Source organism: Symphodus melops (assembly GCF_947650265.1).
Source record: "Symphodus melops genome assembly, chromosome: 17".
Lineage (NCBI taxonomy): Eukaryota > Metazoa > Chordata > Actinopteri > Labriformes > Labridae > Symphodus > Symphodus melops.
The window spans coordinates 23,119,491-23,133,459 of record NC_136707.1 but is presented as its reverse complement, the minus strand read 5'-3'; the positions used below and the strand labels follow the sequence as shown (position 1 = coordinate 23,133,459).

At 42.6% G+C, this 13,969-nt stretch overlaps 2 protein-coding genes across 2 annotated transcripts; one reads left to right on the top strand and one right to left on the bottom strand.

Moving 5' to 3' along the window:
• The first annotated feature begins 1,331 nt into the window (after positions 1-1,331).
• Positions 1,332-4,491, top strand: asphd1 (aspartate beta-hydroxylase domain containing 1). Its single transcript, XM_079367066.1, has 5 exons — positions 1,332-2,057; positions 2,270-2,476; positions 2,762-2,969; positions 3,219-3,332; positions 3,741-4,491. The coding sequence occupies exons 1-5, from the start codon at positions 1,605-1,607 to the stop codon at positions 3,848-3,850; spliced, it is 1,092 nt and encodes a 363-aa protein (XP_079223192.1). The 5' UTR covers positions 1,332-1,604; the 3' UTR covers positions 3,851-4,491.
• A 3,671-nt stretch (positions 4,492-8,162) lies between these two features.
• On the bottom strand, positions 8,163-13,863 carry cabp5b (calcium binding protein 5b). The gene is made up of 6 exons (XM_079365621.1): positions 11,322-13,863; positions 10,336-10,366; positions 10,106-10,249; positions 9,386-9,495; positions 9,146-9,293; positions 8,163-8,496 (listed from the first exon to the last, which is right to left on the bottom strand). The coding sequence occupies exons 1-6, from the start codon at positions 11,370-11,372 to the stop codon at positions 8,468-8,470; spliced, it is 513 nt and encodes a 170-aa protein (XP_079221747.1). The 5' UTR covers positions 11,373-13,863; the 3' UTR covers positions 8,163-8,467.
• Positions 13,864-13,969: the final 106 nt, after the last annotated feature.

Sequence of the window (13,969 nt, the reverse complement as noted above, 5' to 3'; positions counted from 1 at the left end):
CTGAGGTGGATTTTTATTGAGGGCTGAAATGACTGCAGGCACCAGGCTTCTGCCGTATCGCGCCCTCCTGCACAGCAGGGACCTGTACCTGCGTCCAGAGGGCATGATGGAGAGGTGGCAGTTGATTGGTTGGTGATGTCCAGTGTTATTGTGTGTGCGATGCGTGTGATGGCCTTTGAATTGAGTTCTGACAGGGTGGGAGTGGGGAGACCGATTAATTTGGCTGCAATGTTTGTGACACGGGTGAGTTTGGTTCGGTTTTTGACAGTGAGCAGGTTGAAGAAGCAGGTGGAACAGTAGAGCAGGATGGGCTGGACGATGCTTTGATACAACAGGAGGAGGAGATGGGGGGGCACATACAGTCCTTTGAGTTTCCGGATGGCGTGCAGTCTTTGGTGGCTCCTTTTTTGAATGTCCGTTGTCGGCTGGTCGAAGGTGAGTTTGTAGTCTAATGTGAGTCCGAGGTATCTGAAGCTGTCAACAGTTTCAACTGTGTTGTTGTTGATGAGGGAGGGGGGCTGGGGTGATGGGGTGCCTATTATTATTTCTTTTGTTTTGTTTACGTTGAGATGGAGGAAGTTATCAACAGTATCAACAGTAAACAATAAAAATAAGATGTTAATTAAACAAAGTGAAATTCATTTGTGTTGTTTGATTTAATTCGGGGTTCTTGTCTGTACTTTAAATTTTAAAGTGCCAGACGCCAAACTTTGTGTAGTTTCTTGTTTTAATTTCGGGGCACGTCTTGTTTCTTTTGCTGTTTGAACTGACCTGCACCTACACATGCTGTGCATCGAACCAACCCTCCTCTTCTTCAAAACTATGGATCATTAAAGTAGAGAAAAAACATTTTCACATCCTTATTTTAAAGCCTTTAATGGGGTGTGGTTACAGCAACATCGCAGGGTTGGCTGAGGCTGCAGGTGGAGGCGCCCAGAAATCCTGGAGACAAGGAAAAATAAGACTTTGTTCATGACACACGAACAGCATTTAAACTGAAGGAGGAAGATCGTTTTAAAAAGGAGCAACCAATATGGACCTTTCATACGTGGATGAACCCAAGCCTGATGACGTTGTAGACCTTAAAGGGAAACTTGTACACTGTCGATAAGCTAATGAGAGGCATGGCTGCAGAGTGGAGATGCATGCGGGGAAATCGTCAGCTCCATCCGCAGCTAGTGTGCCCAAAGAACAAGGGGTCCAAGATCAGGACTTACATAACAGCACGAAGTCAGCAGCAACTAAACCAATGAGTCAGTGGATCCGTGATGGACCGGTAACCTCTCATTAATGTTTCACTTGTGCATGCTGGGGCTGGCCTCAGCTCCCTGTGACCCTGGAGGAGATTAAAGTGAAGAAAATAAATGAGTTGGCTGTTTGAAAGAAGCATCATGGCACTAAGGCTGTGCTTATCAGCAAAAACAGAGAGCCTCTCCATCCTTTACTGTGCAAGACTTTGACGAGCAAAACAATGTCTTCTGATTGTATAGAAACTGTCCAAGAACAATAAAGACACATTTTGTATTTTATTAAGACCCCTAATGAGCCCAGATGAATTCACAGTACTAACCTCAGTCACTCTCTCTGTTTCAGGACTTTAAAGGATGCACTGGTCCATGAACACACTGCCCTTGCCTCCGTATGTCGAGCTGGGGGTGCACTCGCTGAGCGGCCTTCTCTGGACTCTGCTCCTGCTTTTCCTTTGGCACTGTTACCGGATTGGCTCAGACCTGCCGATCCCAGGCCACGCACATGCTGGAAAGCTCAAGTCAGGCTGCAGGCGGTCCATGATGTCCCGTCGGGGAAGCTGCGCTGGGACAAAGTGTAGTGCTCGATCCAAGCTGTCAAGAAGTGATCAAATGGCTCCTTTTATTTCCATGGAAACGGAAGAGGACGAAGAGCAGGGGCATGGCTACCTCACTCCAGTGCTGAGTCATGCTTTGTTCCCCGCTCAGGCCTCTGCAGAGGCTAAGAAACTCTACGCAGCTCTGCAGGAGTACGCCAAGCGCTACAGTTGGGTGGGCATGGGTCGCATTCATAAAGGCCTCCGTGAGCAGGTAGACTCACTGAAACCGTCATATGAGCTGTTTACGTCTGTTAGCTCGTTAACTACATCTTTATTGATTCATCTGATGGCAGAATTTAAAGACAACTAAACTACCTGCTCATGTGAAACACACATTAAATGGTCAAAATGTTTCTCAAGTTTGATGAAGAAATCAAATCAATTCAGAATTCATTATTAATTTAGTCGTTTTTCCTTCTTCAGATCAGACTGAATGATCACTCAACCATACAGAAGCCTCACCTCTTCTTCCTCCCCGATGTCCCGAGTGTTCCTTTCTTCCCCCGTGATGCTCATCGACACGACATCGAGGTCTTAGAGGCCAACTACTCTGCGATCCTGGCTGAATTTAAGAGTGTTTATCAGCGCGGCGTTGAATCAAAACAAGGGTGGACCTGTCTGGGACCAAAGGTACGCAAAGGGATTTCTGTCAGGGAAACTTAAAAGGGGGTAGCGTAAGAAACACTTGTGCCTGAACTAAACTAGAGAAACACTATTTAACCTTTACGACTTAAAAAATGAGTTCCAAAGATTATCCTAAAGTACTAAAACTGGGAACAGGGGGAACGGCGTCTCTCTCATTTCCACAGAGCTCCTGTGTCACCTCTGCAGCAGATCTGATCATGAATACGTCCCATGATGCATCAGTGTCACCTGGGTCACATCTTCACTGCAGCTCCGTTTTTTGTCTTTCAGGGTCAGGCGGTGTTTTCTCTGTACAGTGCTGGTGTCTGCGTGGCAGGAAACTGTCGCTCCTGTCCCTGCACGTATCGCACACTTCTCTCTCTTCGGACATTCATAAGCAGCAACTCTTTGGGGTCTGCTGGATTCTGGCTGCTGGGGCCCGGAGCGACGCTGGGGAGCTCGTACGGACCGACCAACACACGACTGAGATGTCATCTTGGTGAGTGAAAAGATGACATTAACAAACATGTATGATAGGGTTTTCCCCTTCTTGGTTTATTAAAGTAATTACTGTTAATGCAGATTTCTGTGAGTCATGCTTGAGGCTAGATTACCCTTGAGCCCACTTGTGCAGCGCTCCATCTCTGTCTTTAATCCTCTGTTTCAAACACACACAGGGATGAAGTCCATGCTCTTCTTAGATGAGTATTTTTGTGCCAAGCTGTACAAACACACATCTCATTGGTAGGTCTGCAGACTCCTCGCTCGTGTGAGCTGGTGGTTGGAGGAGAGCCTCAGTGCTGGTCAGAGGGACACTGCCTCCTGGTCGATGACTCCTTCCTTCACACCGTCTCCCACAAGGGTTTGTGAATCATGTCATTTTATCTCATTATACTCGTTTCATTGTAACGTGTGACTACTTATCACATTTTTGGTGAGTGGGAAATTTACTGGATGTTTTCCCTTTTGGATTTTCATCTAAAAACAATGCGACTGTGACTCACTTGGTCGAGGGTTCGATCCCCAGCTCCTGCAGCGGTGTAAAGGCGCCTTGAGTAGTCAGAAGACTAGAAAAGCGCAATACAAGTTCGAGTCCATTCTCAAAAATAAAAGTATAATATTGTAATCATAATTTCTGGGTGCTGGAGCTGGAGAAAGTTTTGGACTCTGGAGCAAACATTTACCAGATTTACTTCTTCAGTGTCTTTGTTTTGAATATATTCTTGCTCCACACGTTATGATCTAAATTCTTTTTGTTTTTTCCTCTCAGGGCCGTCAGATGCCGGACCTCGAGTCATTTTAAGTGTAGATCTGTGGCATCCAAACGTGGCTGCAGCAGAGAGACAAGCTCTGGACTTCATGTTCAGCCCTGACTGCTGAAGTCGCTCCCGAACGTCTCAAACACAACACATACAGATGCCTTACTCTCCCCCTGCTCCCCCTGTGGGTCATGCATCTCATTCGATGAATCACTGTGTGAATCTGACCTCAGAATTACACAGAGCCATTAGCCCCGCCCTCGAGGTGGGGTTGGATTCATGGCCTGCACCAGGAAGTGCCACATAAAAGCATTAGTAAAGATGTCGTAGCCGATACAGATTTAGCTTGAAACAACAAAGTGACATCATTTGAAAGCACAGCGGTATCAAGAGGAGCAGATGTGGCGTTGTAAATCTTATCCTCACTTCATATATACTCTGCTAGTGAATGCTCTCTGCATGCTGAACCTCCTCGTCCTGATTACTGGACTTGCATGTGCTCTGAAGCCTTCAGGAAGTCGTGGACAAAGTCTCAGCGGGTTGCTTTATTTTGAAAGGTAAATAGATTACTTATAGCTTAACCAAAAAACTGTGAAAAAATTAAAAAGTCATATTTATGAAGATTTGATTTATTTTTGTTTCCAGAATGTATGCCAAACTTGTATAAACCTTTGCACACTGTGGTGATTAATTCTCTTTGTATTCGTAACTTCTGTGTACTGTGTAACTTCACGTTTGTATCAATAAATAAAATGAAATATATGAACATATTTCTCTTTATTTGTGTTAGCCGTGGTTTTCCAGCGTGTTCTACATTTAATGCAGAATGCAACCAAAAAACAAGCCAATGCAGAAGTGCAAAGACGTGCAGTTCCCCGTAATAAAGCCCATTATTACAGAGCACATGAACATGTTAGCAGCCTGAAACAACAATAATGTTTGACTGAATAGTTTATGCATCTATCGGACCCCTCTGTACCAAGATGAACCTTCCAGTTGTGAGACGACCAGCTTGACCACCTGAGCCACCTCAGCCGTCGCCGTGAAGGATTGTGGGTAACCCTAACCCTAAAAAGAGTTTGGAGTCTTCAAAACATTTTAAATTCATGATGGTAAGTCAGTGAATAACATTTAAAACTCTTCCTCATTCATTAAGCTCCTGTGGTGATTTTTGGTCACTTTTGTTCGTCAGCTGATGAGAAGCACAGCAGTGAGTCTGTCTTATCCTCCATCTGTTCATCGGAGGCTCCCATGACAAGGATTACAGAGACTGAACTAATCCAGCCCAGAGAGACAGATTATTCCTCAGATTGTTAATATGTCGTTGGATGTTTGTAGCTGCATGATGTATGACTCGTTCTACGCCTGACGTTTCATCCACGAGCTTTGCTTGTTAATTTTACAATGACCTATGGCTTTGCATCCAATTCCACAAATAATACTCCAACACAAATCTCCAATTTAATAATAATAATAATAATAATACTGTCATTAATTCAGAGTCTTAGAAAGAACCGTATGCTTAATCAGTTCTCCTCCACATCTCCACAAGGAAGGAACCTGCACCTTTATATGCGACTGCAAAAGGATAATAATCATTTAATAAATATTGCACAAGTCTTGTGTAAGTACTCAAATATGCTTAACAAAGAACAACAACAAAACAAAACAAAGAAGAAAGAGTCTGAGAGAAGGCGGATTTGTTGAAGGTGGATTGTGGGGGTGGGGGGGGGGGGGGGGGGAGCAGCATGAAGTCGCTGTCCCCCCCAGGACTGATGTCTGGTACTGCAGGGGTTGGGTTGGATTGGGTTGGGTTGGATTGGGTTGGGTTGGGTTGGGTTGGGTTGGGTTGGATTGGGTTGGACTGGGTTGGACTGGGTTGGATTGGGTTGGATTGGGTTGGATTGGGTTGGGTTGGATTGGGTTGGGTTGGGTTGGATTGGGTTGGGTTGGATTGGGTTGGGTTGGGTTGGGTTGGGTTGGGTTGGGTTGGATTGGATTGGGTTGGATTGGGTTGGATTGGGTTGGATTGGGTTGGGTTGGATTGGGTTGGGTTGGGTTGGGTTGAATTGGGTTGGACTGGGTTGGGTTGGGTTGGGTTGGGTTGGGTTGGATTGGGTTGGGTTGGGTTGGGTTGGATTGGGTTGGGTTGGATTGGGTTGGGTTGGGTTGGATTGGGTTGGGTTGGATTGGGTTGGGTTGGGTTGGGTTGGATTGGGTTGGATTGGGTTGGATTGGGTTGGGTTGGGTTGGGTTGGGTTGGGTTGGGTTGGGTTGGGTTGGATTGGGTTGGGTTGGGTTGGGTTGGGTTGGGTTGGGTTGGATTGGGTTGGGTTGGCTTGGGTTGGATTGGGTTGGGTTGGATTGGGTTGGGTTGGGTTGGATTGGGTTGGGTTGGATTGGGTTGGGTTGGGTTGGATTGGGTTGGGTTGGGTTGGATTGGGTTGGATTGGGTTGGGTTGGATTGGGTTGGGTTGGATTGGGTTGGGTTGGGTTGGGTTGGATTGGGTTGGGTTGGGTTGGGTTGGGTTGGATTGGGTTGGATTGGGTTGGGTTGGGTTGGATTGGGTTGGATTGGGTTGGGTTGGGTTGGGTTGGGTTGGGTGGTTTAGTTTGAGGAGCTCAGACAGGTAGAGGGGAGCCAGGCTATGGGGGGCTTTAAAGGTGATGATGATGATGTTGAAGTGGACACACTGGGGGAAGGGGAGCCAGAGGAGGTTATGAATGACGGGGTTGATGATGTTGTCTTTATTATGCAACAGCTTTATCAACAGAGGGATTACATTCACTAAGAGACAGACGTCAAATGAACAGAGTGGTTAGAAAATAAATCTGCGATTGTTATTGTTTGCAATCTAATTTCTAGACCCAGCACTCATATTTGTAGAGAATTGGATTAACCCAGAGCAGCTCTCAGCAGACACGCATCATTACATTTTATTTAACTCAGTGATCTCAGTGTGTTCATCTTATTATCTTGAGATAACACTGGTTTCCCCATGAGTGGCAGTAGCACAGTTTGTACACACTTAGGTTTGGAACCGGAGAGTCTGGACCAAATCTGGAATCTGGTCTGGTCAAGTAGTCGTAGAGGTGCCAGTTCACTTCTTGAGCACTGCTGAGGTGCCCTTGAGCATGACACTGAACCTCTCCACCAGCTCAGGAGTGCTTGCTGTGTGCAGCCCGCTCACTCTGTCATCTCTCCATTAATGCAGGTCCAAAGGATCCTGTTTGTGAATGTGTGTGTGTGTGTGTGTGTGTGTGTGTGTGTGTGAAGCTTGTTTCTACAACAGAGTGTAAAATGGAATTTTCTCTTTGAGAGATTCATACGGTATATCTTCTTCTTCATAACACACATTTCAGCTGTTTCATCAAGATCTCGAGAATTGGACTTGTTAGAACAGGAAACACTTGTTAGATAATGAGATTAATTTGTTGAAATCTTCAGAAAATGGCTGAAATTCATCACATGAACACTTGCGTTCTGAGAAATTGAGGAAATCAAGCATTGATGAAATCTGAGGAAAATGTGGGGATGTATGTCCCCATAGGGCCTCCGTATTAATCTGCTTGATCTATATGGTATTTTATTAATCTAAGTACAGTTAAGCTGTATTTCAAAGAGCAAGCCTTTTACAGTATGCACAGTCCATCAGGACTGACACATTCACGCAATGATTGAACCGCAAAACAGATCAGATTTAGAGTTCAGACAATCCCATCAAAGGAATGTAAATGAAAATGCATTTTCCAATACACTTCGCTTAAAATCAAGTGGATGCAACGCGCACAATGCTTGAACAAAGTGTTAATTTGTTTTGACGTGACATGTTGTGCTTTACATAATCATCCAAGATCATCCTCTTTGGGAGTCATGATATTAACGCTGGACTGGAGACCGTCCTGTCTGCTGCTCAGGAACAGATTGTTGAATGGATGGACAGATGAATAAATGACCCAGTGTGGGTTTTTTTAGGAGCTGCTTATATTTTCAGAGCCGCATTATTTAGAACAAAATGTATTCAAGTGTGTTAGCACAGGATCAGCTTCATTGTATCATAACAAAAAAAGTGCTTTACCTCTGTGCACTTCCTACAATTATTCATTTATTAGATGCTTTTATCCAGAGTGACATCAGAGAGTGAGAACGACACAAGCAAGGATCGAATCTAGAGAGGAGGAAACAACGTCAGGAAGTGCAAACAAACACCTCTAAATCTGATCAGACACACGGGTGCTGACAGGAAGTGATCAGAGGCAAAGGTTCATAAAGAGCTGAGTCTTTTCCTGCTGAAAACGTTCCCGACTCATTCAAAACAATTGAAAAAAAAAAAAAAGCTGGCGATCAGCAAAAACACCAAGTGGACATTCTGTCTTACTCACCTGTAGTGCTTTTAGCAGCCATCACATAATACACACATCTGATATTCATTAGCTCGTATCTCTTTATTTGATGTGCACACTCAGAGAGACTAATGGGAAAGTTACAGACATCAAACCTGGTTGAGTTTTCTGAACAGAAATACACAGAAACTTGGATCAAACAGATGTGAGAGCCAAACCCTCAAAACAGACTTAAAGTTTAAAAAAAAAACACATTTCCATTTACAGGCTGAGGTCACTTAAATGACAGTTAATTAACATACAATTACCACCGTTTATTAAGGTGTCATCAGCATATAGTTCATTACAAAATGCACTCTCTCCTCTCTCAGTCGCCCATTTAGATTTGTCGTCCTCATTTCTGCGACATCATTTTCACAAACTCTGTCAAGAGAACAGAGGAGGCTGATTAGTTCTTCTTTCATAACAACTAAGAAAAAAAGAAGAGCTTTGCCAGCTCAACACTTTGTCACTGACGTTAAGGTTTAAGTAAAGTACGTCACATTTTTCATGTTTAAAAATAAATAAAAACAATCTAAATGTGATGATTTTTCAGACAGACTTCTTCATTTTATTTTGGCCTTGGAGGGTAAAATGGAGCAAGAAAAGGTGAGTCTCTGACAACACATGCCTGCTGCTGTGAAGTGGTTGGAGATTAGTGTCTTAAAAATGTTCAAGAGAAACAAGATTCACTTCAATTATTCCTCATTTTTAGAGCTTAAAAGCTAAAAGTAGATTTTCCGAGTTCAGACATAACCTACTGTACGTAAAGCGACGCCATCGAAGAATATGGGATGGTTATAACGGTATTTGTCATATCAGCAGAAGCATCGGTGGAGTGCTGTGAGCCATTCAAGGGACTACAATACAAACTGCCCTGTTCACTCCTTTAAGTTTTATTTTACACATTTGATCTGTGTCCATCTAATCTCAGCTTCAGGAACTCAACTTTTACACTTCAGTTCTGAATATGAGGCTCTTAAAGGACCACATTGGTCTTTTTTGGGAGGGGGTTTGTGTGTTTGGATCTTACCCTCAAAGTCAACGGTTCCGTCTCCGTTGTTATCAGCTTGTCTGACCACTGCCTCGATTTCCTTTGAGCAGGCATTTTCTCCTAATAACTTCTTCATGGCATGTCTCAGCTCATCGGATGTGATGGAACCGTCGCCGTCAATATCAAACTGTAGAAACATTGCAAGGCTTTAGTGCACGGTGGTTTCCCCACCTGCTTTAACAGGTAACATCCACCATGTGGTGCCAAAGACCACCTCACCTCTCTGAACGCCTCTTTGAGCTCCTTCAGCCCAATCATCCCGGCAGTTTCAGCCAGAAGCTTGGGCGTCATAAGTTCCACAAAGTCCTCAAAGTCCACCCGTCCCCCCACTGTGATGAGACAAACAATACAAAACTGAAAGCAGCTCTGAGAAGGCGTGACTGCAATGGTTGAATCAATGCAATGAAATGTGTGTGAGTGTCAGGCAGGTTGAATAAATGAAGATGGTTGAATGTTCAAACTGTCAGCTCTGCATCATAACTTCATAAACAACATGCGATGGATCCCAGCTGGACTGAACCGTCTACTTTACAGACGGAAATATGAAAATAAGTCGTCTCTGGGGAATTTTTATGAAACTGCTCAGACGTGAAAATGTTTTGCATTTAACCAAAAACTTATGAAACCCACGGCACATCCAGAGTGAGAGAGAAAGAGAGAGAGAGAGAGGTTGTGCAAGAGCATCCTGTTGTGTTCTTACATTCTCTCATCTTTTTCTCTCAGTTGTGTTTTCATCCAACTCTTGTGCAATAAGGGGAATGTGCAGTACATGTTGTTTTACTTTTGCATGTGCTGTTCTGTCTACATGTGGAGTTTTGTTTGTTTCTAATCGTTATATTGAGTCTACATGTGGAGGCAGCTGAGCGTGTGCAATGGCCTCCCACAGTTTGTTTATTAAAGTGCAGGTAAACTATGCACTGATGAGCGGACATCACTCACTATTCATGTTGATGTTTTGTCCCAGTTCTATGAGCTCCATTTCAGTGGGCATGTAACCCATCGTCCTCATCAGATTGCCCAAGTCCTTACAGGTGATCAGACCGTCTTTGTCTTTATCGAACTCCACAAAAGCCTCACGTAGCTCTAGACGAAACACAGACACGGGAGTTACACCTCTGAAGAAAGATGAATCTGAGAGTCCGTCTGAAAGCTTAAAAAACAGACGTTACCTTCGATCTCATCAGGCGTGAGGGATCTTTTCTGCAAAACAACAACAACACATTCATAAACGACACATCAGTGCGTTAACATTCAAACTACTGCAGTGTTTATGTTAACCCCTCATAGAAATGTGCTATTTTAAACAAGCTTGTAAATCATTGTGCTGAACATGATTTCATCTCATCAAATACTGAATGAACTGACTTACAGACTTGTCTTCTAGATTTCCTTATTTAATAATGAGATGAACATCTGGACACAGGAACATTTCTACTGCAGGAGGGACCGAGCACTAAGACGTTCACCATCAACAAACTTCTGTTTCTGATCAGCTCACAGGTATTAAATATTTCTCTTCATTTGGTGAGTTCCATCGTGTAAATGCTACTAATCTGTTAAATCCTTAACTTAAGTTTTTAAAATCTCTCAGTAAGCTTTCTGTTTTTTAAAAATTATTATTATTAAACCTTTATTTAACCAGCAACACAGGTAACAGAGTTTGAGACAATCAAGGAGCAGTCATACAAAAATACATCACAAATAAAACTTTGGGCAATTGAAAAACACAAATAAGAGATCTGAGCAGGAAATGTTTGTCAAAATTATCCATAAACATATCAGGAAAAACATCTACTGCCAGATTTAACTTCCTCTTAAAAGCATCCAACGAGAGGACGATAAAAATATATGAGACTTTTTGTTTTCTTTCCACCTTCCACAAGTCACCGCCTCAGAGACCTCGACAGAACCCGACACACCGTGAGCACGCCAGCCTCCATTCTTTATTACAACAGTCAGCCCCATGTTAACATTTTATTTACTTTTCAAAACTGACGTGTGCAGAGTTTAACCCCCCCCCCCCTGCACTTCAACTTAAATCCTTTTTGTCCCAGTAACCTAAAGTAACAGGAGGAAGGACCGTACTTTAAAAAGTACACTGCACATACTTCAGTTAAAGAAATGCAAATATGAATGAAAATATTCTGTAACTTACTTTTCTGCTTGGTCCTCCTCTGAGAAAGATGCAGGCTTGTTTAACATTCATGATGAAAGTCTTGTGTTTGTGATTTTCTTTGCTTGAATAAAAATGGAAGCGCGCTTGTTTTAGACGTTGCCGTATCAATCGGACTCTCTGTTTCTGTGCGAGCTCGTGTTTGAGTAAACCCTGATCAGTGGGGATCTGTGGATGCCTGAGAGGCGGGATGAGGTCTCTTATGGATTATCTCTGCAGCTTTGGTCTGGGGAATAAAAATAGGCTTAATGCTGTGCATGTACACATTTTTCTGAACACTCAAACATTACTATCATGTATTTATAAAAACTCTCCATAAAGAATCAGCGCTTTGAAAAAGTTAGAAAGGCAGTTCACATGATGAGAGCGCTGACTTCTCTACTTAGATTAGAATAGAAACATTCTCGTTTATTTCAGGTCCTTTTCATCTGGAGAAAAGGAAACCTCATCTGTCTCATCTGTTTGTTTGTTGTCTGCAGTTTGTCGGCTCCTTTCAGCCGGTCGTTGCTGCTGGTTTTCTAAAACGACGGCCTGGATAAAGCTTTCTGTCTGATATCAATAAATGAAATAAAACCCGAAGCAACAGATGGGAAAGTGAAGACTATTTCTGTTCCACTGTTAAACACAGGATTACACATTCACAGATTTACAAAGTGCTTTGATGTGAATCAAAAGGAATCAAAAAGAAGAAAACAAAATAAACCAAACAGAAACAACAGCAAGAACATAGATGAAGCAAAATAACCAGAACAATAAAAGACAAATCAACAGCAAACATAATTTAACCCAACCTTCGGAAGAACCATTAAAAGAACCAGGGATTCATCGTAAAATCGATTTAAAGGTACCAAACGTTCACATCAGTACTCTGAAAAATGAATCTCAATAATAAAGTGAGCGTCAGCAGCTGCAGAGCAAGATTTAGAAATTGAGGAAGCACCATTGTCTTTTAAATCAGAGGTGTGGAAACATTTTGGATTCAAGACAGAAAATGAACGAGGTGAGAAAAAAGCTGTGTGCAAATACTGCACTAAGATGGAGAACTACACAAACAGCACAACCAACATAAAAACCTTAAGAGGTCAAGGGTCAAGGTTTCTTTATTCATTGAAAGGTCAGACCACACTGACAAGCGGCTTAGCAGCTCTTAAAGGAATCTGTTTCACTCATCATTTATCGACAGGCTGATTTTGTAAAATTGTGAGTTTAGTGAATCGTTACATCCCTGATAGGAACTCAACAACACGAGAGCAAGAGGACCAAAGACAAAAACAAACAGATGACAGCGATAAAAACTTACAAGCCAGTTAATAAATGTTAAGAATAACGTTAGTAAGATAAAAAGAGAGAACCTGTTAGAGCATCAAAATGAATAAGAGCAGCTCAGGGATATTAAACAGTAATCTGAGGTAACAGAATATATAGAGAGACAGCACAAACATGAAAAGGGAAGACGAGCTGTGTTAAAGCAACAGAAGGAAAATGGCTAAAGCTTTAAAAAGAATAGTAAGAGATGAGATAACATTAAGAAGTAGAAGAAGATTACGATTGTAAAGAGGATAAGAGGACGACGTAAAAGGAAGTCTATACATGTTTTAAGAAGAGATTTAAAAGAGCGAGCTTCATCTCCTCGGGAAGGACGCGTCGTAAAGAATATGGATCTTTGTGCATCAGAAAATCTGTTTAAAGATGTAGCTGAAATATAAAATGTTAGATGTTTGTATGTATTTGACATTCATGCAAACAGATTCAGGAAGTGTTTGTGCTGCACTTACAAGTCTTGTTCATTCTGTTTTCATATAGAAAATACGTCACCAACATATTACATAACCTCTGTGCATTTTAAGAAGATTCTCAGTTGGCATGAAACGCTGACCGTTTAATCTGAATACTTGGCTGCGTTGCACGAGAGGCCCATGATGTACAGACACAAAAAGCACACCAGCATTTTGAATTGACAAAAACAATGGACTCAAATGTGGGGAATTTATTGTGTGTGTGTGTGTGTGTGTGTGTGTGTGTGTGTGTGTGTGTGTGCGCGCTGAATGTAAACAGGATGTAGATTACAGGACATCATGGTTTACATAACATCCTGTTCACACACGTACAGCACATCCAGGCAGGTCAAGTTCACCGTGTAGAGCAGAAACGTTAATGAGAGATGCGTTCCACCTTACTTACTCTCATCCTAATGCTTCACACACAGAGACAGAAGCTGTGTTGCATCACTTACAGTTTAACGGTGCATTCAAAGGGATTTTTGTCAGAGTTACAGAACAGGGATGAAAGTAAAGATTTTTTTATATTGGCGTAAAGCATTGCAAGAGTCCTGCAACATAAAACCTAATGAGACCTCAAATCCAGAGAGTGGTATTTCAAAATGTGATTTTAAAAGGGGGGGGTCTACACGGTGGTACATCGGTTGCCAAACAGCGAGGAGGTTCCTGGTTTGAATCCCAGTCGAGCAGGGAGGGCCTATCCGTGCATGTTCTCCCACTGCACGTGTGGGTCCTCGTCTTGTAGTTCTTGAAATGACTCTCAGTCACAAGATTTTTTGAAGGTCTCGGTCTTGTCTTGTAATAAAAAAAAAAAGTCTGTCTTGTCTCAGTTTAGGATTGGGCAGACTTTTA

Bases quoted from the DNA above. Each gene is read 5' to 3' on its own strand.
- asphd1 (XM_079367066.1), top strand. From the start codon at position 1,605: ATGCACTGGTCCATGAACACACTGCCCTTGCCTCCGTATGTCGAGCTG. The intron at 2,058-2,269 runs GTAGACTCACTG...TTCCTTCTTCAG, and splicing joins ATAAAGGCCTCCGTGAGCAG to ATCAGACTGAATGATCACTC. The intron at 3,333-3,740 runs GTTTGTGAATCA...TTTTCCTCTCAG, and splicing joins TCACACCGTCTCCCACAAGG to GGCCGTCAGATGCCGGACCT.
- cabp5b (XM_079365621.1), bottom strand. From the start codon at position 11,372: ATGAATGTTAAACAAGCCTGCATCTTTCTCAGAGGAGGACCAAGCAGA. The intron at 10,250-10,335 runs GTAACGTCTGTT...TGTTTCGTCTAG, and splicing joins CACGCCTGATGAGATCGAAG to AGCTACGTGAGGCTTTTGTG. The intron at 9,496-10,105 runs GTGAGTGATGTC...GTCTCATCACAG, and splicing joins ACAAAACATCAACATGAATA to TGGGGGGACGGGTGGACTTT.